Genomic DNA, 27,001 nt, shown 5'->3' on the forward strand with positions numbered 1-27,001 from the left:
AAAAAATTCTGAAAATTTGGTTTATTTTGTTTAAAATCATTACAGTGTGATATGCAATATGAAAAGTTGTTTCTTAGCCTATGACAACACCGGAAGATATCTTCATTCTGAAAATAAAAATCATACTGTCATATAGGGCTCATGAATAAAAGATCAAATCATTGTTGTACATGTACATATAGCTAGGTTGAACATCCATATCGTTGTATTGCTATGTCATGACTATAGGCCAAATAAAACCATCGTGGTGAATTAGTCTAGCCATAAACAAAATGATAAGTGTGTTTAACATTTTTCCTTGTGTAAAACATTTTATCGCTGATATGGATCTTCAAACTTTTACTGTTACTGATAAAAACTAGAGAGACGAATCAATGTGAACATTTTACACAGCCGTCGACCTATTTTTCCGTGGTGTGACTTATAATGTAGCGCTTATCTCCATTACCAGATACGATTATCTAAATTTTTTAATTACAAAACAGTTGCTTGCAAGTAAAGGATAAAGTGTGTATGGACTTCCGGTAGACTTTCAGCCGTTCTATCCCTAACCTGTCATACGGTACACATCGTTCCCATACTCTCTGCCAGATCTACGCCCTAAGTTCAGAAAAAAGTTCTAGTCAAATCGACCTTTTTCCAGCGATAATCACCCCTAAGTGACATTCTAATTCATCTGAACACTAACAAAACACATCAAGTCGTTTGAGCTTTGTCTCATGTAAATTGCATGAAAGATATATGCTTCTATAAGGATTTCTGATGTAGTACATTCGTTCAGAGAATGTACCGGTTATCGTATCTAACATTAAGTTAAATCAATGCCTTTCTATATGTTAAATGACGTTAATATGTAGGAAAATTCAAAGAGAACGGAGATATTGGCTTCATGACTGGTAGGTCGACTAGACAAAAAATCAGAAAGGAAAAAAATGTTTTTAAAACTTTACAATGACCCAATTCTAAAAGGATAGAAATTCAGAATTCATTATATAATGAGGATATCTTTCCGCATCGTTAGATTAAATATCAAAAAAGCCAATGGCTAATTCTTCTGTGTTTACTTTTTGGCACATTGTATATATACAATATAATTATATATATAAACGTTCTCATTTTTAGAATGGAGTAGTTAATGTGGTTGTCCTAGTATTTACTTACGGCACCTCACAGACGAAGTTGTACAGGTTTTCACAGTTGTTGTCGTTCCATTGGAAATTACCGGAAAAATCAAACTCCAAGCAGTTTTCATTTCCATCAGCATTGTTAGGCTCCCTAGGTGCGAAGTTTTTATAAGACATAAATGAGTTATCGCTCGACCACATCCATTCTCCTTCTGTCAAGAGATCAGAGGCTCCAAGCCAGAAAATGCCAGGCTTGTAAGAAGCTGGGAAATAGAAAATAATACATGGACGATTACTTTGTCACATCGAAGAAGTGTTAACGCTTCAATCATACACTCAGTGTGGTGTTTCTGATAAAGATATTAATTTGGGTGTTTCTTATTGCGCAATCGGTATGATGTTTCTGATAGAGACACTACGTGTAGTATTTCTGATAGAGACACTCATTGTGGTATTTCTGATAGACATTCATTTGGGTGTTTCTAAAGGAGACACTCAGTGTGCTGTTTCTAATAGTGACATTCAGTGTGCTGTTTCTGATAGAGACACTATGTGTAGTGTTTCTGATTGAGACACTCATTGTGGAGTTTCTTATAGAGATAATCATTGTGGTGTTTCTAAAAGAGACACTCCGTGTACTGTTTCTGAAACAAACACTCAGCGTAGTGTTCTGATATACAGTAATTGAGGTGTTTGTAATAGACACTCAGTGTGGTGTTTCTGATACAAACACTTCGCGTTGTGCCTCAAATGGTGAATGTTGTATTTCTAATAGTGATACACAGTATAGTGATTTTGATAGAGACACTCTGTGTTGTGTTTCTCATGGAGACACTAAGTGTGGTGTTTCTGATAGAGATATTCGATTTTGTATTACCAATAGACATTTTTTGTTGCGAACCTGGTAGTTTTGTGTTTCTCTGATGAAGGCGCTCAGTGCCGTGTTTCTAACAGACACACTCGGTGTGTTATTTCTGATAGAGACAATCAGTGTATTGATTATAATGGAGACACTCAGTGTGGTGTTTTTTTTATAGAGACACACGGTGGAGTGATTCTGATAGTAACAATCAGTGTGGTGTTTCATAGCTCTACGATATTCTGATATACAACGCGATGCAGATATCAGCAGAGACTTCAAATGGTATATTTAACAAGCTATAAGGAATTACCAAAACACTTGTTCCAATACCGATACTTTATTTGTCTAGCGATATCAAGATGCCCAAAACACTCCTTATTTTCTTAGTTTACTTAAGCATTTGAAAATCTTATCTTTTTCTCGAAAGTTGACAATCTCGAATGAAGATTCTTGCACCGTTATCCCTGGTTTTAGCACAGAGTGCAACAAACCCTAACCAGAATATCTATAGACCCAACGTACTTGAAATCTAATTGAATCAACATTTTTGAGAGAATCAGTTTTTTTTTTTTTTTTTTTTGCTAAATCTAAAATAGACTAAATTAAAGATTAGATTAAGCAATATCGTGTTATAATTAGCCATTTAGAAAATCCGTAAAAGACAGTTCAAGAATGGGAAGAATTTGTCAATGAGGAACACCTACGTTCATATTATAAATTTGACTTGTTATGCAAGTGTCAAATGTTAAACGATTTTGGCACATTTTCAAAATGAACCACGGCTACTGTAACAGGTACATTAATGTTATCTCTTTAGCATTGACGAGAATGATACCGAGATACCGCATTATGTACGCTACACTAACACAAGCAATAGAAGCAGACAAACATAATCTATAAATTATGCCTTTTTTGCATGTCAATCTTTCTAGAACCTGCCTCAGCTTACATATCAACTGATATTTATCTCCCCATTTAATATAAAGTGTTTATTCATATGATGCTTAGGTGGAAATATAATTTTTCACACCTGGTCTTTAAAAGCTGAAATATGCCTCCACACATTATTTTTTATTAAATGATGGAACAGTTCGTATGATATATGTGCATGACAGTGATATATTGTTTTTGTTCAATATGGAGCAGTAAAACAGAAGATGACCTTTTAACCTTCTAGTTGATATATAATACAGGAATGTAGAACAGAGAAGATAACATTACAGATGATCACACAAATGCGACCCGTGAACATTTCGTTATTTAGATCATCTTGCAACTACACGGATAACTTCCGGTTGTTACAAAGGGTTCCAGTGACAGGGAGGTGTGGTCCGATGGCAGGTGAACGACAGCAATATGTAACCTCTAAGTAATTTTATGAATTGCTACTTGATTCGAAAATGAAAAAATAAATCACTTCGTGACTCTCGGTGATCGATTTTCCCGTTTAAGTATAAAAAAAAATAAAAATGTTCAAAATACTAGGTCTTCTCGTATAATTACTGAGTCTCTAAACACTAGTATGCACTTACTAGGTGTTTTCCTGGAGATGAAGCTCGCAATGAAATGTTGCTCGTGTTCGTCGCCAATCTCAGCTAAGTTTCCACCATAAACGTTACAGATCATCTACGGAAGATACGGTAAGTACACAGCAGTATGATCAACTGGTGACCCGATAACGATGAACATGTTTATCATTGACAGGCATCATACTTATATAATAGTGATAAATAATTTAGTTGAAATGAAACTTATAAAATATCAAAAAGAATTCGATGCAGAAGTATTGTGTGGTATAATTAGTATATATCGGCCTACACAAAAATTACTTTCTCAATCTCTCACCACCTAATTCATTTTGGGAAATTATTCTTTTGCCAATTTCAAGGAAATAGTACTTAAGACAACTAACAGAAATTAAAGGAATGCGAAGGAAATGAAACGTCATTAAGGCAGATCGGAGGTAATTCATAATGTAATGACACAACATAATAATACCATACACATAACTAACTTAACCGAACATGTTACAGGAATCCCGCCACGAACTCCAATTCTCCATAACGATAGTCCACCAACATATGTGATATCTGCCATGATGTTGCGGAAATGATATCTATTCATAGTCACGGAAACTTTGTTATAACAATAGGTAAAAACATTACAAGGTATTACTTTCACAACATTAATCATAGTCTTATTCACTTTCATTCAACCCCACAGGTGTTGGAACGTATTTAGAAACAGAAAAGTATAAAAAGTATTTAAAAGTATATATGCCACTAAAGAGAACAAGCATATCCAAGCCACATTTCAAATGATAATTAAAACATGTAAAAAGTGTCGAGAATATGCAATTTATGATGATAAATGGAAGTGTAGACTATGGAGAACACATAAACATACAATAAAGAACGCTTGTTTCAATCTAAGGAAAAGATCAATAGGCAGCAGAGGAAGAGAACACATTCTGCTATTTAAAGTTGGACGTGTTCGATGTTTGCTAGTTTGTCATGTGGTTCCGTTGTTATCTACCTTGTTTACATTTGAGAACGCGACATTAATCAGTTGGAGTAACCAAGATTTACATGGCAGAAGACACTTACTCTTCTTATCCCTATATCTTTAAGAAGTCTCCGTGTAAATCTAAATATGTCCTTTGTTCATGTTTTGCCATAGTGTCATCAATGTCGACAAATAGATGTTGCGTTTATTTCTTTTTCTCGATCTTGAATTCTACTGAAGATTCTGTTGGCATGTCGATATTTTCTTTGTTGTATCTATTCTTCAGCTTTACAATTACTTGATAAATATAGCAGTAGTGATAGGTCTTATAACATCTGTTGGCCATTATCGTTAAGGTCTACTCCTAAATAAGTAATGTCAGGTTATGAAATAAAAACAAAGTTAACAACAACGAACCCGCCAGGGATATTAATCGGCACTGAACATATTATTTAAATTTAAGTAGATATAAAGTTCCAACTTTCATAGGACACTTTATGATTCTAAATGCAACAATTCGAACAACTGACAGTTTATCAGCTAATTCAACAGGTATATATATATAGTCCTCTAGAATGAAACCATTACTGTCCATACATAAGGTTAATGTACACGTAATCGCCCAACTTAAATAGTCCACGTTCATCGCGACAGGTCACTCTATTCAGTCTATACTCAGCATGTTTTATACCACATATGTTAAACTGACAGAAAAATAAGAATGAATATATTTAACTCAGATGTTATATTTGTACTTCTTATGTATATGATTGTGAATACTGCAATAAAATATTGTAAGATGTGATAATGTTTCACAGTATTAGTTTGTACCTTTCGTAAATATTAATATATCCACAGCGTTTTAACACTGCCGGGCGTATGTGATTACATATTACTTTTTAACAGTGTTTTAATGTTACACTGCTGAATGAAATTCCATTGTGACATTTATATTACAGAAAAAAACACATTGTGGAATATATTGCAATTTTCATAACACGTGTGTGTATGCCAGACGATGAATTAACAATGGCGGGGATTATACAGGTAAGGATAGAAATGATTTCAAATGGGGTCAAAACAGTCTTCACGGACTCTAGCGATTTAAACACAATCCAGGTAAAACACATTTGGGATTTCTTTAATTCATTTGCCCTAGTTTATTACTTCACACAGACTTTTTTTGTATGTTGAAGTTCATAAGATCATCAACATTTTGTATCAAAATTTATTTTTCACCTTCCAGAGTTACATTAGATTGGTTTGAGTCATCGAAGTAACGTCCTGTAACAATTGTCCTTTGTACATTTGTATGGACTAGTCGCTGTATGTGCGGCTCGTCATGGCATGATTGATGGCCGTCATATGACTACAGTTGTCACCATGAGTGAGGTAGAATATGCGGAGACTTCTCTTAATTGAAAAATTTACTTTTAATTCCTCTATTTTAATAGTAAAAAAATCATCATTAATAATTCAGCAGTTGAAATTAGCAAATGACATGCATTGTTCCTGATTCGATGATTGTCATCCATTATTTAATTAGAATATTTTCTGTCTCTGCAATTATGTTTGCGTTTCATTTGTTATGAGTCATAATTACCTATGGTCATTTGGTAACGATGTTGTAGTACAATGGACGGGTATAACACTATCTTCCGTGATATGAAAATAAATGATATTAAGTTTCTGATCGTTCAGTGTTGGAAGGAGATCTATAATTTATCTATTTACAATGAGGAGAAAATAATATACACTATTTTCTAAAGCGATTTTGCAAATAATTCAAACACTGTATTTACCATAACATGAAGTTATTACGGTAATGGATTGAAGATTTAGTAATACAGAGCTACCAATGGAAGTCATGATTATAACACAAGCATGCCAGTGGTCTGTTTCCATTCATTCAATCAAACCTATTTTATTGTAGAAACATACAAAGGGATTGGGCACAAGTTCTCGCAACTTACTAGGCCCTCTCCTGTTTTCATGGATGGGAACACTGATATAATAGAAATCTGTGACTAGGATATTCGTACTTAGTGATAAGGATGTAGACCACCATATGCCAGTGTAAATTCGTGTTTAGCACTGAGGATAGTATATTAGCGCATTTATGGTCTCATTGTTGGTATTTTCAAATCCCTGGATCGAAAGATCGGGGGCATATTGTTTTGTGCTATTTGATTGCTGTCAATTTTAACCTTGCCCATAACTACTACACTGTAATAGGTAGTGCTTTCATATTTGGCATGTGTGTTCCTTGTGACATTTCCGGTGGTCCATTTTCCACCATGTTACCTTGGCCATGCTTTGACAAACACTTTTAACACTGGCAATAACTATTGCATCATAAGAGGGATCGTTTTATGTTTGGCATGTTTACTCCTTATAACAAGACCTTTCCGGTGGTACCAAATGTTTTGACAATGTGACCTTGACCGTGACGTTTGACCTACATTGGAAAGTAATAAAAATCATTACCCCAATGAAAACATAAGTGTTTCACAAAGTGTGCATGCAATCAACTGCCTTACACAGTATGGTTTTAAAGTCCCACTTCAGATTTTGTTGCGACCGGAGGCATAGCATTTCATAAACACAACAAGTTTCTTCTTTTTCTATTTGGAAGAGAAAGGTTGTTTCTTAGATGTTTTGAAGACGAGCATTTAAAAATAAAGACGAGAAATTATTCAGTGATTTTTAACCTGCTCTGGTTAAGGAATATTTTTGTTAAAATGTGTTACACAAAATACATAGCAAGAATCCCAGAAGTAAACACCTCGACATTACTAGAATTCTTACTCAGCAGTCTCTCCGTTGGAGTTTTAACGTACACAAGATGTGGTATTCACAATCAACATGTTGGTCTACAAAAATAGATTCTTCACCATATCAACAACCTTGTTTACACATGCCTGCAATATTTACACCATTTCAGTTTTTCTTCTTTTACAATGTGTGTTAAGGTTCTCATTTCCATACAAGTAGAAGGAATGACGTGATATTTCCCAAAACAATGATGTTTCGGATGAATAAAGCATGGCAACGAGATATTTGATAATTGAAAGAATAAACCATCGTGACCATCACCAAAACAATTGGTGTCATGAGAAGGAAGAATAATTGATATCGGCTATCCCATAATTTGTTAGTTACTTAAGTCAGTAAATACATATTTCAATGATGTAATGTGTACATCAGTAGATTAAGTGTTAGCGTTGTTGGGAAGGTTTACGACGCACTTGATTCAGCCCTCAGCATAAGTGTGATAACAGTTAAGCTATTGTACTGGTAATAAAAAGGATACCATTTAAAAGATTGTGACGGCCATCGTGACCATCACCGGAAAGTGGCGTTTAGAGACGGAAGAAAGAGTTGTTGATATTGACCATTGCATAGCTTACGTAGATTTAGTACACGTTTATAATTTGGAAGGTCATATTCATTGATGAATGTTATCATTATCATATTTTTTATTTCCTTTTCTCTCCAATACAATAGTCGTAAGCCACACTCGTTGAGACAAGGCATAGTCTGTTGTTCCATAGATGTAACCGTTTGTGGTGTGGGTTCATTTCCTGTTCCGTTCACATAAAGACGTTTTAGTTATAGTGTTTCCTATTACAGATAGGTATGTGGTGAAGGTAACAAGTGACCATAAGTGAAAGAAGTAATAGTTTATTCTGTAGAGACATATCTTTCCCATCTTGTATACTTACCGAGGCCTCGGCCCATGTAGCCTGTATATTGAAGTCCATATAGCAGGAAGACCCATGGACCAGGAAGCCACTTGGACACTCGCCAGAAACTGAAACGATGAATGAAAACCTGACAAGTGCAAAGCACGCGGTAGGAGCTTTAATGACGCAAACCTAACAGTCAGTGATAATATACAGCACCCGCCAGAAAATCAAAATACATGTAACCTTGTATTCCCCAAAACAAGGAGTGAACCCGAAGCTCACCGCGGTTATTTCGCGAAAATCATAAATATCAATTTTCTTCTATTTTATTGAATACATACATATATTCGCGAAAATAGTGAAAAATAGAAACCACGAAAATAAACAAACTTTACTATATGCCACAACTAACGAAAATCATTCAAATAAGGAGTAAAACTTCCCCAAGTAAGGAAACTCGCAAATTACTTAAACAAGGAGAGATTGAAATATACATGAAATATTAAAGAATTAAAGACACGCCATAGACATTCAAATAATAGGTGAAATCTACAACACTTACAAATTTTAGACACTCCCAAAACACTTAAACGAGTGAAACATACAAGGATTGCGACATACAACTCCAACGTATTTAAGACACTTGCATTACACAAGGAATGAACCTACGATACTAACGAATTAAAGACACTCCCAACCACGTAAACTAGGGGTGAAACCTAAAACACTAACAAATTTAAGACACTCGCAAGACACTCACAACAAGAATGGAATATACAACACAAACGAATCAAGACATTCTAGATACTTAAACAAGGAGTTAAACATACATTGCTTGTGAACACAAGACACATGAACAAGGAGTACAAATTACAAAAGACACACAAGTGAATGATACAAATTTACAAGCACAGTAAAGCCAAGAAATGGATTAATGAGCTGCTTCGTACAACTGTTTCGTCCTTATATGACTTGTCAGTAATGCTAAGGGTCTTAATTTGGAAACCTAGAAGGGGACTAAGGAATACAAAGATTGATTGAAAATCTGGATGGAAAGGTGCTCTAGTCCCATAATTCAATTAATTTCGAAACTTTCCTGTACAGTAATATACACCGCTTACGAATATAAAACACTGAAACAAGGTGTGAAACCTAACCTCGCTGATAATTAAAGAGGCAAGGTTTTATATAAAACACATACGATACAAGGGAGGCAAATCATTTATAAAACATGCTCGTGTCTGTTTTATAATTACCTTGTGTCATTACCGTTAACACTAGCAGCACACAGAATATGCCATGCACCGTAATGACAGCCATCTTGGATTTACATAGCTATCTATCCCCGAGATAAAATTCGTCTGACCTATATCTGGCTGTGTTTTATACTATGGCAGATCTAAGAGAGATAAGAGCACAGAAAGACAACTCAGTTCTATATATGTTGCGACTTCGTCGCTCATTGTAATTTAGCACTTTGTTACTTGATTTCGTTGTATGTATCGTTCACGTTAAAATCATACTAGTTGAAATTATGATGCATTTGTTTGCGCTAAATAATGACCTTTTACGTTATCTTTCCAAACAACGACTTTTCTTTTTGCCCTCGCCGATAAAACTGCAACACGACGACGAGAAAAACGGTATGTCATCAATTAACAAAACATCGAACTAAAATAATACTGGAAAATGATGTTAAACAGGCATAGTCTATGGAAAATAAACTGATATTTCTGAAATAGTAAATTTTCCTTAACCAACCTTAATGAGCCAAGTCACGAACATCCCTTCCACAACCAGAATACAGCTGAGAAAATGGTCCTTAAGTTAGATATTTGACAGTGTAGATGGCACGTAATACATGTTCCGTAATAAGCCTTGGATAACAGGCATTTACGTGAAATTAACCAAAGATATCTGTTTAGGGATAAAAATCATGTTCTTTCTTTTTATTGATATTTTAGACTGGAAGTTAACACGGCCATTGATCTCTAGGTATCAAATTGGCTTCCGATACATTGAATTAGTAGGACGATATCAAATATGCTCTGTAGAAGTGAAAAATATGAGAGAGAGAGAGAGAGAGAGAGAGAGAGAGAGAGAGAGAGAGAGAGAGAGGTGAAAAAAAGGTTTCATCAACCTGCATGTCTCGCACTGATGGCGTGATAATCTGAACCAACCGTCAAAAATCGAAGTAAATGCGACATGTAAAAACCGTACGTTAGCGAAGCAGAAATGTTACTTCTTAGAAGTGACTGGATATAGAAAGCATCATGCTTGCCATGTAGCTAAGTTGAAAATTGTTGGTTTGGTTTCATGTAGATATTGGGATAAAATGTATGTAGAAGAATATTCCGTCTTCTTGCTTTCTTAGTCTGGAGGGTCAATAACTTTCTTGTTATTCAAAGAAAAGCATTATGTAACAGTCCAGTAACAGAGATATACAGTTAATCCTATAAAGAGTAAAAAATAGTCTTTTGAGAGAAAAAAAAAAACTTGTAAGAAGTATATGGACATATTGACAAACTTTAAATTAACCCAATGCTACGAGGTTCTGTATGATACTAACAGCTGACGATTACTTTGTTTACTATCCTAAATGTTTAATTCTAAGTACTCATAAACTAAGGTACATTACATGCAATGACTTATTTTACTAAATATTTTACTTTTCAAACCTACAAGTTAGAATCGTCTTCTATCTCTTCATATACCATAAATTAGTTCTACACTACGAAGAAAAAAATATTCTGTAAGAATTTCTAAACAGAAAGCATTACAGGATAAAGTGATGTTGGTTTCAAAATGAAGATACGTTCATGCTTTAATTTTACATATAGCATACGTAAGATTGAATTACTTCCATCATCTGTATAATTGAAAGATATAAAAATCAACATTCTACAAAAAGTAGTATGTAGATAAAGACCTCCTAATATGTAACACGTGACATATACATGATGTATACTTTAAATACTACATTGTGACCCATTTAATAGTTTAATTCAATATACCAATACAAGACTTCTGATTCGCTTTTTATTGAAAATTATATATTTTACATGAAACAGCTATATCTGATAATAGAAGCACGTCGTGTCTACGGTCGTATCATCCAATTATTACACCTCCGCTGCCACTGTTACTGTTAGCAAATGCGCTGAAATAACAGAAAAGTCATGTTAATCATAATAGATAACAGCTGGTATGGAAACATATCACCAGAAATCATGAATCAGTTACACAATAACCATAACTTAAGGGCGCTTCTGCTGTTGATGGGAAAACTACATCGCGAAATGGGGGAATGTTTGCTGTATATTTTATCTTCTCTTCGCGTACTTGTTCTAGTAGTTCTCCTGTAACACTTGTATTTTATGAGAGTAGATTCGATTTGTGAATTCGATTACCGGTTTTGTTAACTCTCTTGTCTATCTGTTATTTGAAAGAGACAATAACCGTCCTTACGATGCCTCGCACACGAAGTGGTGTTTGCGATCACACACAGACGCGCGCCATTGGAAATTGTTATTGAAAACCATAGCTAGACATCTCTTCTGGGCTGATTGAGTGTCCGGTTCTCCTGAGGCCCAGGCCTCGTACCCCACAGGAATGGACTCTCCTTCCCACATCCATCGCCCGCCTGTCATTATGGTAGTCCCTCCCGTCCAAAACATTCCGTCCTTACTGAACGTAGCTGTTAACATTGTGCGTGTGACACAAACAGAATATACTCAATAGATTTGTTATATATTGTCTTACTTATATTTTGATTAGACATAAGAATGATTTAATTAGCCATATGTATTACAATCTGGTGCTTTGTACAGTTTGTATTTTATGTATAATTGTGTTATTGCAATATAATAAAGATAATAAAAGTAATATAATTCATGAATGTTACTTTAATATATATATATATAAATAATACAAGTTAGAAATGTAGGCATTGGTAATCGTAACAAAGAATTACAGTTATGAAATGAAAATGACAACACTTCCTGACATGAATAAACAGGGTTTAAACATTACTTTGTGATACTGAATATATATGATTTTGTAACAAACAAATTTTGTCACAGTCTAGGTGTTGCGCTCTTGTAGAACAAGATATATAGTACACAAATTCCATTACCACTGCCCTCCCTTGCCAGGTGGTTCCCGATGAACGTTTGTTCCTCCGCAGTGTCTATGGATAACAGATCAGTTTTCAGCAGACGACAATAAAACTGATTAAAAACAAATATCGGCGTCAAAACAAAGTTATAAATTTGAATTATAAATAAACAAAGTACACAATAACATCTGTTTCAATAACAAAGCAATAAATGTAGGCTATTGATCACGTGACAGAACTTTATATCAGCAACATAAAACCAGAAGAAATCTTATATCAAATGACAGCAACAGTTGATAAGTCGATAAGAAAATATTCAGAGACTTTACTCTCAATACATCCTGTACAATATATCAAAGCAAGTATGAAGTAAAATTGGCACAACTATGAAAAGGATGGAAAATGTTATACATTGATAAATGAAATCGAACCTCCGCTTCGCTCCATGTGGCCCTCATGTTGAAAAACAAGTAGCAAGATGTTTGATGTACAATGGAACCGTCCGGACACACAGACAGACAAGGACCTGCATTTATACGTCGAGATTTATGTAAATGTATAATGTACAAGTAGACAGCAGACTGCCATTAAAAACGAAATTTACGTCACAATGTTTTATTGCACCAGAAGTATAAGCAACAAGTAAAGTCGAAACTCGTAATTTAATGTTACTAGTTTGAAATGGCGGTAAAAAAGAAACAAAAAAAATTCTACTTTCGCTTTTTCATGTTTATTCACCCAAACAACAAATCATGTAATTACAACACCATTCAAAATACAGCTGAACTTGCGTCGTTCCGTCCCGCCTACGTTTACACTACCCTTACTGGCCAAGAACATATTGGTAATTTATTTTACGGAAAGACAATAAAACGAACATCAAATATGCTTTTGATACGCTACTACAAACGATGTATTAAGCTACAGATGATATTGATATGTCATTATTATGAATAAATAAACGCGGCACTAAAAAGTGTTTACCTGTTATAGAAAACATTGTACAAACACTAGACTCAACAAATTACGCACAGATATAGACTCTGTCAATGACAAATACTTTCGGCACTTCATTGTCAAAGCAATAAATCTAACAAAGCGACTGATCACAGTCCTCTAGTAAAATAATCTAAAAAAAAATAGTTTCTTCCGGAATTGTGGGGATTAGATTCCGTCAAAAAGTTCGTGCTGGTTTGACGGCATCGTTTTGATCGTTCCTAAAGATGCACGCAACCAAACTACACGTTTTCCTGTCTTGTATAAACACGCCCCTTGTTTAACGTGCTACAGAATGATGACACTAATTAAGAAGCCAACCTTTAATTGGATAATTAAACTGGTTATTAATCGCTAGAGAACAAGTGCTGTGTGTACGATTGACCGATACGCTGTACTAAGCAAAAAGTTACGCACAGATGACGTTATGTGTATACATGTATTGACCGACTTCGTCAGAAGACGTGCCGATGTTTTGACAAACGTTAATTTCGAGTGAATGACTTTTCCCTTGCTTTACAATTAAAGGGACTGTAAAATCACTTCGACTCAACCAAAATTTCGCCTCAATGAAATTCGAGTCATCCGAACTAAAGTTACAAAGATATAAAAGAAAAAATCGACACTTGAAAATTATTTCAACTCAAACGGAATTTCAACTCAAGCAATTTCAAGACAACGATTTCAACTGTACTTAATCGATGTTATGCGCCATGTAAATCGAGATTTCTCAAATTAAAGCAACGCTATCAAAATTAGAAGCTATGAAATAACATTCATCTAACATGTATGAAATAATAATGGCTGCCTTGAAATTTCATCGCCCATGCTGTAAGTTTATTCAAAAGCTGTAGGCATTTTTCACGGAATCGTAATACTGGAACCAAACCCGTAAAATGGAGTACAATATGACTTGTAAACACAGCAAATTTGAAAAGCAGGGTTTTAACAATCTAGATAAAGTAACCCACGATAGGGAGATCAAATTCATTATGCTTATAATACAGCTTATTGTAAGACTGTCTCTACTGTGTCATTGATGCCCATTTTTTATGTCTATTTACGATGGTTAATAAATTTCCTGATATTCAAAGACAACTTGCATCTGCAAGTTAAACATATCTTTTTCATCTATATCGGTAAGTTTTTCGAGAAATTCTATATCGTATGAGAACAGTCAGTCAAGGCAGAGGTTAGTACCCATAGGTATGCCAATAGTTTATTTAATATTACCGCTTAACGATTTGTCATAAGAACATTTCAATCCTTCAAAATCATCATTCTGTTACTTTTTTGTGAAGTATAAAGTATCACAATAAACGGAAGTAACACATTTGGATAAAAGTCAAACAATAGGACGAGGTTTAGGTTTGAATGGAGAAAGAGGACAGAATCATGGACATCACAGTACTTTAGTGTTGTGGAACTCTTCAGAACCGCTCTATAATTCAATTACTAGCGAGGGATGTCTGTATCACTAACAATGTCTGGTAACCTGAATGATTATAACGATGATGCATAATTAGGTAGACTTTTAAAAGTGTGTGATGTCCTTGGATATCGAAGTAAGCCCAATCCCTTCCTTACGTAGAAAATGAAATAAGTGTTTACAGGCAAGAATCACTAATCAGATGCCTTATCTGAAAAAATATCGCATTTTGTATAAAAACGATCAGTGTGGTCTGTGGTCTCGACATCCTGGTAAAACCCGTTAGGATGCTGCTAATATTAATTTTAAACTCTACACTGCTGAATCCTTTAATAATTGACTATTTCACTTTGAAAATCAAAGTCAAATGCTTCCGTTTCATCCACTCTCTACCATGCTTTTCCATGGAAGCCACAGGTATCTAGGAATTCACATCTTAATTACTTTGAGGAGTCTCTACGTTTGTTATATTATTTTGTTTATAAGTGTTATCGAACTATTTCCACGGATTATGTTTTGCTGATATTAAATACACTGTAAAGGAGCAGCACGATGGGCTTGACAAAAATTACCAGAGTGGATGCTGTCTATAATACCCTCCCAGAACTCTTCGTCTTCAGCATTTTCTCCAGACACCTTTTTTTCAAATGTCACAGCGTTTATAATTCTTTTGTCCGTATTTGGCTCTCACTGTTGTTATACAGTGTGAAGAACACCAACATTCGTTGAAATTATCAAGATACAGCGTTCCGTTACGTGTATATAAATATTTGATGATGTTAACCTACAAATTATTTGCTCTCCAGGTCTCCGCAGAGAACGTCATTATTGTCAAAATAAGTATAGACGAAGGGAGATAACTCTAGCACCAAAATACTGTTATGATGTAAAGAACAGCAACATAAATATAATCATAAATCATGGCTACAATTACTCACTCAAAAGAACTGTCCATAGAGTTAGTGGACGAAGTAAGCGTAAACCCGCCATCTTGTGTATTTTAATCTATGAACAGATTCCAGACCTCGCTCCAACGTCTTTCTCGGTAGTCTGATACAAGTTGTTTTCGTGGGTCAAATGGATCTCGAACGTGGGTCAAGGTTTTATCTGTCTTGACATACATGCAGACAACTGATCATTTGTCATAGAACTCTCATGGTGGGATTTATCGCCTAACGAACAGCTAGGTTTATTTGAGGCGAGGTTTCCTTGTAGTAGACGTTGACTACCTCACTGAACCTACGGGAGCCCCGTCACATCACACCCTGAATTAGAGTAAAGTGTCTTTCTAAAGTACACAACCATGTCAGCATAGACAAGTCTATTTCTCAACTTCCTGGTAAATACAACATGTTATGTGTAAAGCGTCGAACTGTGCACCTGTGATACTTCACACACACAAGACATCTGCACAGTGCTCATATGCCACAGTGGTTGTATATAATCAAACTGAAATGATAGATGCTAAAACATTTATTTTGTACAAAAGTAAAACATGAACATGTACCCGTCACTGAGCTAACATCATGAATGTAGCATGTATTCCCATCTTATTAGACGTCCCTGTGTAAATAAAATTTGTGAACACATTTTGTATATCTACAGCATAGATTATACAACAATATACATAATACAAAAGTTTAAATCGATTGATTTGTTATCTGAACACAATAGAATGTACAACACTGGAGCCAATAGGCAAAACATCTCCGAGGGTGGCACCAAATATTTCATTTATGGCAAAAATGTTGACTTTGTGTCATGGTAAAAGATCAGATCTAAATGCTCTGATAAACAGAATGAACAATTAACAATACTGTTTTGGCGTCTTTTCCTTAAACTGTATGGTCTTCACTTTCCTAAACAGCGTAAACTATAAAAACACATATTTACATAATGATTATTGCTCCGATATAAGTAAATTTACAGTGTATAATTTCACAAAAAGCCAAGAATAACTTCCACTGCAAGTACAAAAAAAACAAATAATGAAAAAACACAAACTGCAAATAAGGTACATGCTTAAAAAAGTTCATTACATATCCATATTGTACATATGTTGTAACATGTTTCTAAACCCAGAATATGAAATTAAATGCTCTGTAAAATTGGTCATTAATAACTGTGTGTGTACACTAAAGGTACATTGTAGAAACATACACATTTTGGCTAACTTAAAAAAATGAAGTCTGTATTCATGGAATTTCGTGCAAGTGATGACAATTGAAACCAAGATTACCATGTATCGACTGTTGTCATACATATATGCTCAATTTAGAATGGATTGAACAAATATCAATAAGGAAATGTAAATAACATCCATCAACATAAAAAAAGTAGACTTGGAACACTTTTTGGTGTGAAAATCAATGAGCACATTCAACAAAATTATGTGCCAATAAAATGAATGTTTATTTTAAACATAATGACAGGTACTGAGCACATTCTTAAATCCATCATCGCAGTTTGGCTAATATAACACCTATGGCACAAAAAATATACAACTTGAAAACAATACATTTATATTGAGACATTCTAAATAAATGATTACCAAATAAACATATGTATAATGCCGTCCGTCAAACGACTCTCATCGGTCAAGTATTTACACCAAAATATGTGTCATCAATTTGCTCCCCTTAAATAAATGATTTGTAGAATTTTCAATACTAGATATAAAAAAGTGTAAAAAGAATATCAAAAATATTGATGTGGTCATGAATATCAAAATAATGATGACGTAAGCAGACTGGATACTTGTTAAAATCAGTCACCTGCCTTTCAGACAATAAAGTTGCAAGTATTAGGTGCCTGTTTGTATTATTCAATGCACGGACGACTGGAAAAGTTGAAGGGTTTGAAGATATTCATTAATTATAAAAGTGTAACATTAGACTGTAGAACTTTCGTCATTTTTTCTTTCATGAAAAACCGAGAATGGTAACACTAAATTGGAGGTGAAGAAGATGTGGACAATTATCTATGAAATACACAAAGTTTGCCACATTTATATCAGTCACTGACATTTGGTATTAATAAACCCAAACAGAGCAAACTCTGCTTTAAAATGTGATATAAAAATTGTTTGTCCCTCAATTTGATGGATAGAGTCATTTTATATAAAATAAAGAATATTTCATTATCTTGTAGAAATGATGCCTTAAATGAAATGAAGCTCTATGTATAAAGTTCATGTAGTTTTCAAGCACAAATTGATATCTTCATTCAATTACTAGTTTATGTACACTTTCTACAGTTAGACTTCGTTAAAACACAATCTTGAATGATATCTCATACAGTATGTCTAAATATATATTTACACTAAGTTGAAATGTCTTTCTATGTAGCTGCATTGATCTGAATATCCTGTTCGAGTTCTGCACCTTGGACATGACTTTTTAAGTGTTTATTAAGAGCCTGCTTGTCTTCTAGAGATTCTCCACACACGAAACACTTGAAGGTCGTCTCTGCGATATGAAGAAGTTTATGACGCTGTAGACTGCTGAGAAATGTGAAACTTTTCTTACAAATTTCACATCCATACGGCTTTTCCCCCGTGTGGATACGCCGGTGATTGGTCAGAGTTGACTTGTGATTGAAGGCCTTAGGACAAAGGTCACACTTGAAAGGCCGGGCGTCAGAATGGACTTTCATGTGAGATTTGAGATCCTGTTTTTTCAAAAATACTTTCTCACAAACAGAACAGATCAGAGGCATAGCAGGGCTTGAGGACTTCCGCCGTTTTGCTTTAATTGGATTTCCAGTGATAGCATCAGTGTTTAACTTGTATGTATCGTCTATCAGTGGTTTAATTGGGTATGAAGTGTTTCCATTTAATTGCTGGTACATTCCGTTTTTCACACTGAACACATTCTCTTGTCCTACTGAGCTCCCAATTGAGAGATCACAAATTTCACTTGTGCTTTCATCACCATCATATTCATACGTCAAATCATTTGAATCAAAATAATTGTCATTTCCCTTCTGTGTTTCGTTATTTGCATCTACCTTCATCGATGTATTTATTTCATTTCCATCCCCAGAAAATTCATGAGGAGTCTCACCTGCCCTGACACAAACCTCACTTAAGTTAGAATTTTCTACAGTAGAAGAAGAATCTGCATTAAGCTTTGAGTCACCATCTTGAATTTCAGCTGAATTTGCAAAATCTCTATGAAGTCCGTGTTTTTGAAGAACATGATGATATAAAGAGTTCTTATCGGGAAATGTGGCTTCACACCTTGGATACCGACAGCTACAGCTGCTATCAGTGTGGGTGGATGCATGTCTATTAAGACTGTTAATATGACTAAAACGTCTTTTACAAATGTCACACTGGTAGGGCTGCTCCCCTGTGTGCGTCCTGAGGTGTTTCTTCATGTTGAAACTGTAGCTAAATGATTTCTCACAGATTTCACACTTGAATGGCTTCTCGCCAGTATGCACACGCATGTGAGACTTGAGGTAGTACTTTTTCTTGAAGGATTTTCCACATTCCAGACAAACATGGATGTCCGGTTCTTGTGCCTGCTCACTTTTCCGTACATCCCTTGTATGATCATCAACAGCTTCTCTGTATACCTGAGTTTTTGTTGGGTGTAGGATATTCTCATGAACTGATGCTTTAACATTTTCATTTTCTTGCATTTTTTTCAATAGCTGAAGTTGTTGTGCCTCAAGGTAGGAGTTCATGAGATAAGCAGACATCATCATACTTGGATCCATTGCAGGCATATTTCGTAGTGGAAATGCCGGGAACCCTAGTCCTCTTGGTAATTGCCAAGGCATAAACATACTTGTTGTATCTATATTTCCAGCAGCTTCAGCTTGCTTTGGTTCTTCACCATCCTCAAAGGACTGAGAGGTCGTATCCTCCTGTGTGTTGTTCAAAGAATTATCAGCATTGTCATAGAAATCATCACTTTCGTTTAAAATATCTTTGTCTCCCCCCTCCTGCATTTGTTGACTTTCACACGCATTTTCATTGCAAGGCTTAATTGGGGACTGATCACTGAAATCCGAACATAAAACAGGCGTCCCTGAATTGTCTGTACTTCTTTGTTTTGTCACATGTAATTCTTTTGTGAGTTTAGAGATACTTTTGGGTGGTGAAACACTGTATAGTGGTGCCATCAATTTGCCATCCTGCAGTGAAGTAACATTTTCTTCCAAATCCTCTTGGCTAAATTCACTATCAAAAATGCCATGTGATTTAGACATGTGTATCTGTAAAGCAAAGTTGTGAGCAAAGAACTTGTCACAAAGTTTGCACGGGAAAGGTGACTGTCCGACATGAAGGTACATGTGCCTATTTAAACTGTTCTTCTGGGCAAACTTTCGCTGGCAATGAGGACATTCATATGGTCGCTCACCAGTATGGATTCGCACATGTTTTGTCAAGTTAAAACTGTGAGTAAATCCTCGTCTACATATTGGACATTTGAATGGTTTATCCCCAAAATGCACCCGCATGTGGGATTCCAGGTAGTATTTTATGGGAAAAGATTTGTTACATTGTCCACAAATGAATGGTTTTCCTTCTTTGTGTTCTTTGATATGGTCTTGCTGTTCAGTCTTTAACTCAAATGATTTGGGACAAATGCTGCATTTGTAGACTTTGTCCATGTGGGTTTCAATGTGTGATTTAAACTGGTCTTTATCAGCGAACATCCTGTAACAAAACTCACAAAAATCTGTCTTGTCTTTAAAGTGAATAAGCAGATGTTTGTTAAGGGCCAATGTTGATGTAAATGTGCTCTCACAATAAGGACACTTGTTAAATTCCATAACATCTTCCATTTCATCCTGACTGTGTGAAGTATGTGAAGAATTTTCTCCAAAATGCTGGTGAACCATGTCTATTGATGAAGGGGACAAACGATACTGATGATATTGTTTTGAATGATAGAGCAGGTCTAATCGATCATCAAATGTCATTGGACATTTTTTGCATTTGTGTGTTCTATCTTGAGGTTCCTGATTCCAACTCATATCTATTGGACTGTCTTGGCTTTCCATTTCCTTCAGCTCATATTTTTGCTTAGAGCTATCTGCTGGTGTTTTGTCTAGAGCCTGCACATTCTTGTTTGTAGACAGATCTAAAGCACAGTCTGAGTCTTCCAAAACATCTGTTGTGTGATTCAAAGTGGTCCTTTTGTAGTCGTCTTCAACAGACTCCTGTTTAATTTGAAAACTGAGTGGCACAGAACAAGTTTTCATACTTAGGTCCAATGCAGTCTCCTCCATAAAGCAGCCATTTCTTTCTTCATCTGACACGTGTCTTAATCCTTCAGGAGATGTAGAAACTGGTATATAGTTGCTGAAGGAAGTTGGCTTCAATGACAAGTCCATCCCTTGATCAACATCAGATTCTAAATTAGGCTTCAGATCTGGCGGAATAGTTTCAATCTGTCCAGCATTGAAATAAGGGACATCAGCCTGATGAAAGTCTTTCCTATGTGATACGTCATTAGATGGAGTCATTCGATTGCTGTATCGATCCTGGACATCCAATGGCTGTGGTTGAGTTATGTTCCATGAATCGTTTAGATCAGAGTCTACTCCTGGGGTAGAATCTGCTGACTCATCATCACTTTTGAACTCTTGTTTAAAAACATTACCATGCTTCTTCATATGCCTATTAAGGCTACCCTTCAAAGTGTAACTTCTATGACAAATGTCACATTCAAATGCTGGTGCTTTGCTTACAGCTGAGGCTTCAAATGCAGAAACATGAGACTGCATGTGTATGAGAAAACCTCTTTTGTCATTAAACTCTCTGTTACATGTTTGACATTTGTTTTCCCCATCTGTAGTGTGTGTAATCAGGTGATTCCTCAGGCTCTGTTTGTCATAAAAATCCTGATCACAAATTTTGCATTTCTGATGTGAAAATCCTGTATGGAGCGTAACGTGACGATTCAAGCTGTTTTTGTGACTGAACTTTTTCCCGCAAAAGTTGCACAAGTATGGCTTCTCTCCTGTGTGTGTCCTGCGGTGCTTTGTTAAATTGAAACTGAAATGAAAGCCACGATTGCAAATGTCACAAGTAAACTGTTTTTGATCCGAATGTGTCCTTGTGTGATATTTCAAATGTCCTTTTTCATGAAATCCTTTTCCACACTGATTGCATACATATGGTAGGTTTTTTGGATTTGTGTGTTGGGTTGTCTCAGGCTGATGAGGACTTGAATCTCCATCATACAAAACTTGATTCACTTCTGTTGATGATTTCTGGTTGCGACTGGTTTCCTGATGATGGCCATTTTTCTGATTAACATCATCTTCTTCGCATGCAGGAAATGACATCTTACAAAGTATGTTTGACTCATTTTGCAGAGCATGTGATGACAAGCCTACATCCAAATCCTCTTCATCTTCACTAATTATTTCCTCTCCACTATCATCCTGATCATCGTGTATGTTCTCTGCAGAAGAGATAGCATCATGTACATCATCTTTGCTATAGTTGATTCTTGTCTTCGGGATGTCACTTTGCTGTTCTGTATCTAATTCATCAGACCCTATATGTTTGTAAACATCTCCCTGTGTTGGCGAGGAGTCTAAACTGAAGATGTAATCATAAGTGGAAGGGTTTGTCATATTAAATTCACATCGTTTACTTAATGAGAGAGGCTTCTCATCTGTTCCAAGATGTTCAGTTTCTTCATGATGACGTTTCAAAACTTGAGCTTCAGCCATTTTAACAAAGACATCCAAACCTCCTCTCAATGGACCTAGAGGAAACAACCTGAAAGTAAAGAAAATAAAATTATTTGAATTTTTATGTCTCACCTGTCTTGCTTTGTAACAATGATAATTCAGAAGCAACCTGTGTAATACATGTCTTATTTTTCTCACCAAAAATATCAAATCTCCTGAAAGACTTCATAAAATATAACCACCATAGAGAAATGTTGTTATGTTTAAATATTGGTGGAACATAAACCATATAATGAAAATTTTGGTAAATTCTTCACTCCTCAAAATCCACTCAAATCAATTGTATGTGACCCATAATATATTAATCTTCCCCAGAAGTGAAAACTTGTCTGACATTTTACATTGCATTTTTCAGTATTTTACGAGAAACTGATATAAAGTGAATAGATGAAGCCATGAAGAGTTTGCAGTCCTTCAATTTTTTTTGTCCCAAAAATGCACAACAAAGAAAAATAATTTATGCACTCTTGTTGGTAGGTTCAGATGTCTATTCTACAAGGTAACTACAAAGGCTGATTGATAAGTTGTGAGGCTTGTATTGAAGAAGTTAAGCAGGGATGTCCTTTTTCTACTCTACTATTCCCGGACTATTAAAGGCTGTGAGCTTGAAGGCTGGTGTCATTTGGTCAGTTTATGTCAAAGAGGTAGCACTCTAAGTTAACAAGGCAAGTGACTTTTGCACAATGGAAAAAATTGCTGACAGAGCAGTGATTCAATATCTGCATAAGAAAGGTCTAGCATGTAATAATATCCATACTGATATGGTACCAACACTAGGGAATGATGTCCCTTCATATACTACAGTGAAAAGGTGGGTGGCGGAATTTAAGCATGGCAGACAGAGCCTTGGAGATGACGCCTGTACTGGAAGGTTGTCACTGTTGCAACCCCAGAAATGGTCAATAAATTCCATTCCTATGGCTGACAAGCGAGTTACCGAGAGAGATATATAGCTAGTACAGTTGAGATTTCACAGGAAAGAGTACATTCCATTCTTTCAGAAGATCTTGTAATGAGAAAGACTTCTGACTGTTGATCAGAAGCACACCAGGTGGACTTTGTTGCAGGCTAATCTGAACCATTTAGAGGCAGATCCTGCTAACTGTCTAGAGAGGTATGCGAATATGGATGGAACATGGGTCCATCATTTTACCTTTGAGGCCAAACAACAGTCTTAACAATGGAAGCACCCTTGTTCACCTCTGCCTACAATGTTGATCTAATTACAGACCAAGTTTGGTTAAAGTTGGGCTTACTACTATACTTCCTTAGCAATAGATCTGAAGGCAAAACTTCAAAATGTTAAATGTTGTTACAAAAAAATACCACCACATTTTTATTTACATGTAACATCTAATGAGTCTATTACCACTGAACTTTAAAGTAAAACAGCTGAGATTGTGTATATCAAGCTTACAAGCAGAGGCACACACTCGATCCAATCATTCAAACTTCATTTCTAAAATATGTTACAACAGTTACTTGTGAGGTCATCAATAATTTCTACATAATCTCTCTCCAACTCAGAAATCTTGAGAATATATCAAGACAATGATTTTTGTCCTGCATTCCTGACTGGAGTGATATAAAGGGATTAAAGAATCTCTTTCTTTTTCAGGGCAGTAGTCTATTAAAAATATTTATTCATCAATAATCTTCCTTAAGCAAATAATTGATAATCATCTTCATTCCTGAAAATAACCACTGACCCATCTAAAATGAGTTTGTTATATTTTTATTTTTGTAAACCATATTTTTAAGTTCTATAATTTAAAATTTTTGGTATATAATTTTCAAAGGATTTCTTTTAGACAAGTCCATAACACTAGTTTATAACAAGAGGCCCATGGGCCTTAACGGTCATCTGACAAAAAGCAAGCCAAACACTAACAACAGTGAGTCTGCCGTTAAAACAGTAGGCTTTATTCATTTAGATAAACTTGGTAGCCCATCCTCCCAGCATCCTACAGGCCTAATATCAGCACTCTGAGCCGTTTGGTTACTGAGAAGAAGTCGTGATCTTGAAAGTGGGTCAAGGTCATTCACTTGAATACATTTGGTAACTCTTCCTCAAAGCATCCTACAGGCCCAATATCAGCACTCTAATCATTTTGGTTATTGAGAAGTAATTTGCATATTTTAACATATTTAACCCCTGTGACCTTGAAAGTGGGTCAAAGTCATTCATTTGAACAAATTTGGTAGCATGTCATCCCAACATCCTACAGGCCCAATATCAGCACTCTAATCATTTTGGTTATTGAAAAGTCATTTGCATATTTTAACATATTTAACCCCTGTGACCTTGAAAGTGGGTCGAGGTCATTCATTTGAACAAACTTGGTAGCCCTTCCTCCAAACATCCTACAGGCCCAATATCAGTACTCTTGGACTTTTGCTTATTGAGAAGAAGTTGTTTGTATATTTTAACATATTTGACCCCTGTGACCTTGAAAGTGGGTCAAGGTAATTCATTAGAACACACTTGGTAGCCCTTCATCCCAGCATCCTACAGATCCAATATCAGCATTCTGAGCCTTTTGGTTGTTGAGAAGAATTTGTTCAAAAATTTCAACATATTTGACCTCTGTGACCTTGAAAGTGGGTCGAGGTCATTCATTTGAACAAACTTGGTAGCCTTTCCTCTAAGCATCCTACAGGCCCAATATCAGCACTCATGGACTTTTGCTTATTGAGTAGAAGTCGTTTGTATATTTTAACATATTTGACCCATGTGACCTTGAAAGTGGGTCAAGGTCATTCATTTGAACAAACTTTGTAGGGCTCTATGCCAGCATGCTATGGGCCAAGTATTAGCCCCCTAGGCCTTCTAGTATTTGAGAAGAAGTTTTTTGAATGAAAAGTTTATGGACGACGAAAGGTGGACGGCGGACGACAACAGACGAAGCATGATGGCTATAGGTCATCTCGACCATTCAGGTCAGATGACCTAAACATTTTGATGAGTCCTGATAGAGTGTGTCCTCAAAATTTGAGCAAGTCTTTTGGGGAAAACATATGTGAAGGACTCGAATATGTGAGTCTCAAAAATCACTGATACTATATTTAATATTTCTCCTCACTGACACAGTAGTGGATTCCAAGACACAAAAAATGGCCATTCATGTCTGGCACTGTTACCCCATGTCACTTTCTGGTGTGGGGGGGATTACCTTAAAATGTCTGAATCTTCTCATTAAAACATTTTTCAAAAACTATTTTTTCACAAACTATTTTTAGAAAATTTCACTTTCAGAAATAAAAAAACCCAGATTATCTGATTTTTTCAATAATTAATCTATCTATTAATTAAATTATCACCTCATTCTTGCCCCACTAATTCATTTATTATCTCTCTTAACCTTTTAATTCTCATAAATTTCATGTAATCATTTATAGCTGGTAGTGAAGTTTTTAATTTTTACTTCAAATTTGAAGTAGGAAAGGCCAATTTACATCATTTTTTTTTCCTTGTTCTTTCTGCTTTTTTCTTAAATTAGAGTTATGCCATTTAATAACTTTAATTTCTTATATTATAGATATCACATACTTAACAGGATTGTCCTCATATACACACTACAGAAACTTTTGAGATCTCATACACGCTCAGCAAAGCAAAAGGACTAAGCACTATATTTAAAAGAAGCAGAGATGTCTGATAGTGTCAGATGGATCTGAGTATGTTTAACACCTGGGGCACAAAACAACACCTGGAATATACCCCTATTTCATCATTAACATATCAGTTAACAATAATTATAAACATACTTTTTAAACATTAAACAGGAAATTCTAATATTCTTCTTTATCATACACACAATCATATATTTTTTATTATACATTTTTACAATTTTTTTTATAATTTTTTTTTTATGTAGTGGGATTTATCCACCAATGATAGAGCATCTGGCATCCATGTTTATGCCCACATCGCCATCTCCACTAACCCTAAGGTCAGGTGGAATGTCTATAGCATTAACATTTATTATCATGTTTGAAAACTGTTCAATCGCGCGTACTCACCACTGTATAAAATGATGTGGGCTGGTTCAATATATAAATAGTTTCAACATTCTACTGTATATTGTTTGTTTGGGATGTTGATCAGCACAGAGTAAATTACTATGTTATATGAATGAAAACTTTGATTATCAGTGAACAATGACTCTCTTTCTTTTATATTTCAATTTATGAAGTTCATCAGTACAGTAGATTTTAACTTTTCGCATATCTGTTCAATGATAATTAGATCAATTTGAGGAATGTTATATTACAGGCTGTTAAAAAAGTTTAGAGGAACCAAATGATACTTTCTGATTTATAGTTCTAATTCAATGAAAGAGATTAAAATAAAAAAATATGAAGTTTAGACAGAAACACAAGAATTAAAATGTCTTTAAAGTTCAATATGATACCAATATTGATTTTGTGGGAAAATATTACAATGTCATAATTTGACCATCACAATGACATTATGATAATGAATTATAATCTGACTGAGAGTCATCCCTAACTTTCAGAGAAACAGAGTAGTATACTTGAACTGGCAATACAGTG

At 35.2% G+C, this 27,001-nt stretch overlaps 4 protein-coding genes across 4 annotated transcripts; all 4 read right to left on the reverse strand.

Annotated features, from left to right (window-relative positions):
* Positions 1-42: 42 nt before the first annotated feature.
* Positions 43-9,500, reverse strand: LOC132556516 (perlucin-like). The gene is made up of 5 exons (XM_060220931.1): positions 9,437-9,500; positions 8,217-8,305; positions 3,519-3,612; positions 1,162-1,387; positions 43-107 (listed from the first exon to the last, which is right to left on the reverse strand). The coding sequence occupies exons 1-5, from the start codon at positions 9,498-9,500 to the stop codon at positions 74-76; spliced, it is 507 nt and encodes a 168-aa protein (XP_060076914.1). The 3' UTR covers positions 43-73.
* A 1,791-nt stretch (positions 9,501-11,291) lies between these two features.
* Positions 11,292-15,712, reverse strand: LOC132556518 (perlucin-like). Its single transcript, XM_060220932.1, has 5 exons — positions 15,661-15,712; positions 12,729-12,823; positions 12,316-12,409; positions 11,649-11,877; positions 11,292-11,340 (listed from the first exon to the last, which is right to left on the reverse strand). The coding sequence occupies exons 1-5, from the start codon at positions 15,710-15,712 to the stop codon at positions 11,292-11,294; spliced, it is 519 nt and encodes a 172-aa protein (XP_060076915.1).
* A 2,322-nt stretch (positions 15,713-18,034) lies between these two features.
* LOC132556537 (adult enhancer factor 1-like) lies at positions 18,035-18,641 on the reverse strand. The gene has a single exon (XM_060220950.1). It carries the CDS (start codon positions 18,569-18,571, stop codon positions 18,062-18,064), a length of 510 nt encoding a protein of 169 aa, XP_060076933.1. The 5' UTR covers positions 18,572-18,641; the 3' UTR covers positions 18,035-18,061.
* Positions 18,604-24,750, reverse strand: LOC132556520 (zinc finger protein 184-like; the record flags this gene model as incomplete). Its single annotated transcript, XM_060220934.1, has 4 exons — positions 18,604-18,611; positions 18,787-22,472; positions 23,598-23,650; positions 24,703-24,750. Coding segments are annotated over 4 exons (3,795 nt in total), but the record flags the coding sequence as incomplete, so codon positions are not given.
* Between the last annotated feature and the right edge of the window lie 2,251 nt (positions 24,751-27,001).

The sequence above is a fragment of the Ylistrum balloti genome, unplaced genomic scaffold (genome assembly GCF_031769215.1).
Source record: "Ylistrum balloti isolate Yb309-2 unplaced genomic scaffold, AGI_CSIRO_Ybal_v1 Utg370574, whole genome shotgun sequence".
Taxonomy (NCBI): Eukaryota; Metazoa; Mollusca; class Bivalvia; order Pectinida; family Pectinidae; genus Ylistrum; species Ylistrum balloti.

Bases quoted from the DNA above. Each gene is read 5' to 3' on its own strand.
- LOC132556516 (XM_060220931.1), bottom strand. From the start codon at position 9,500: ATGGCTGTCATTACGGTGCATGGCATATTCTGTGTGCTGCTAGTGTTA. The intron at 8,306-9,436 runs GTAATTATAAAA...TCATCGTTTCAG, and splicing joins GTTAACGGTAATGACACAAG to TTTCTGGCGAGTGTCCAAGT. The intron at 1,388-3,518 runs GTAAGTGCATAC...TCTATTTCCCAG, and splicing joins CATCTCCAGGAAAACACCTA to CTTCTTACAAGCCTGGCATT.
- LOC132556537 (XM_060220950.1), bottom strand. From the start codon at position 18,571: ATGTACCAGCAATTAAATGGAAACACTTCATACCCAATTAAACCACTG.
- LOC132556518 (XM_060220932.1), bottom strand. From the start codon at position 15,712: ATGGCGGGTTTACGCTTACTTCGTCCACTAACTCTATGGACAGTTCTT. The intron at 11,878-12,315 runs GTAATGGAATTT...CAATGTTAACAG, and splicing joins CCTGGCAAGGGAGGGCAGTG to CTACGTTCAGTAAGGACGGA. The intron at 11,341-11,648 runs GTAAGGACGGTT...CTGTTATTTCAG, and splicing joins CACTTCGTGTGCGAGGCATC to CGCATTTGCTAACAGTAACA.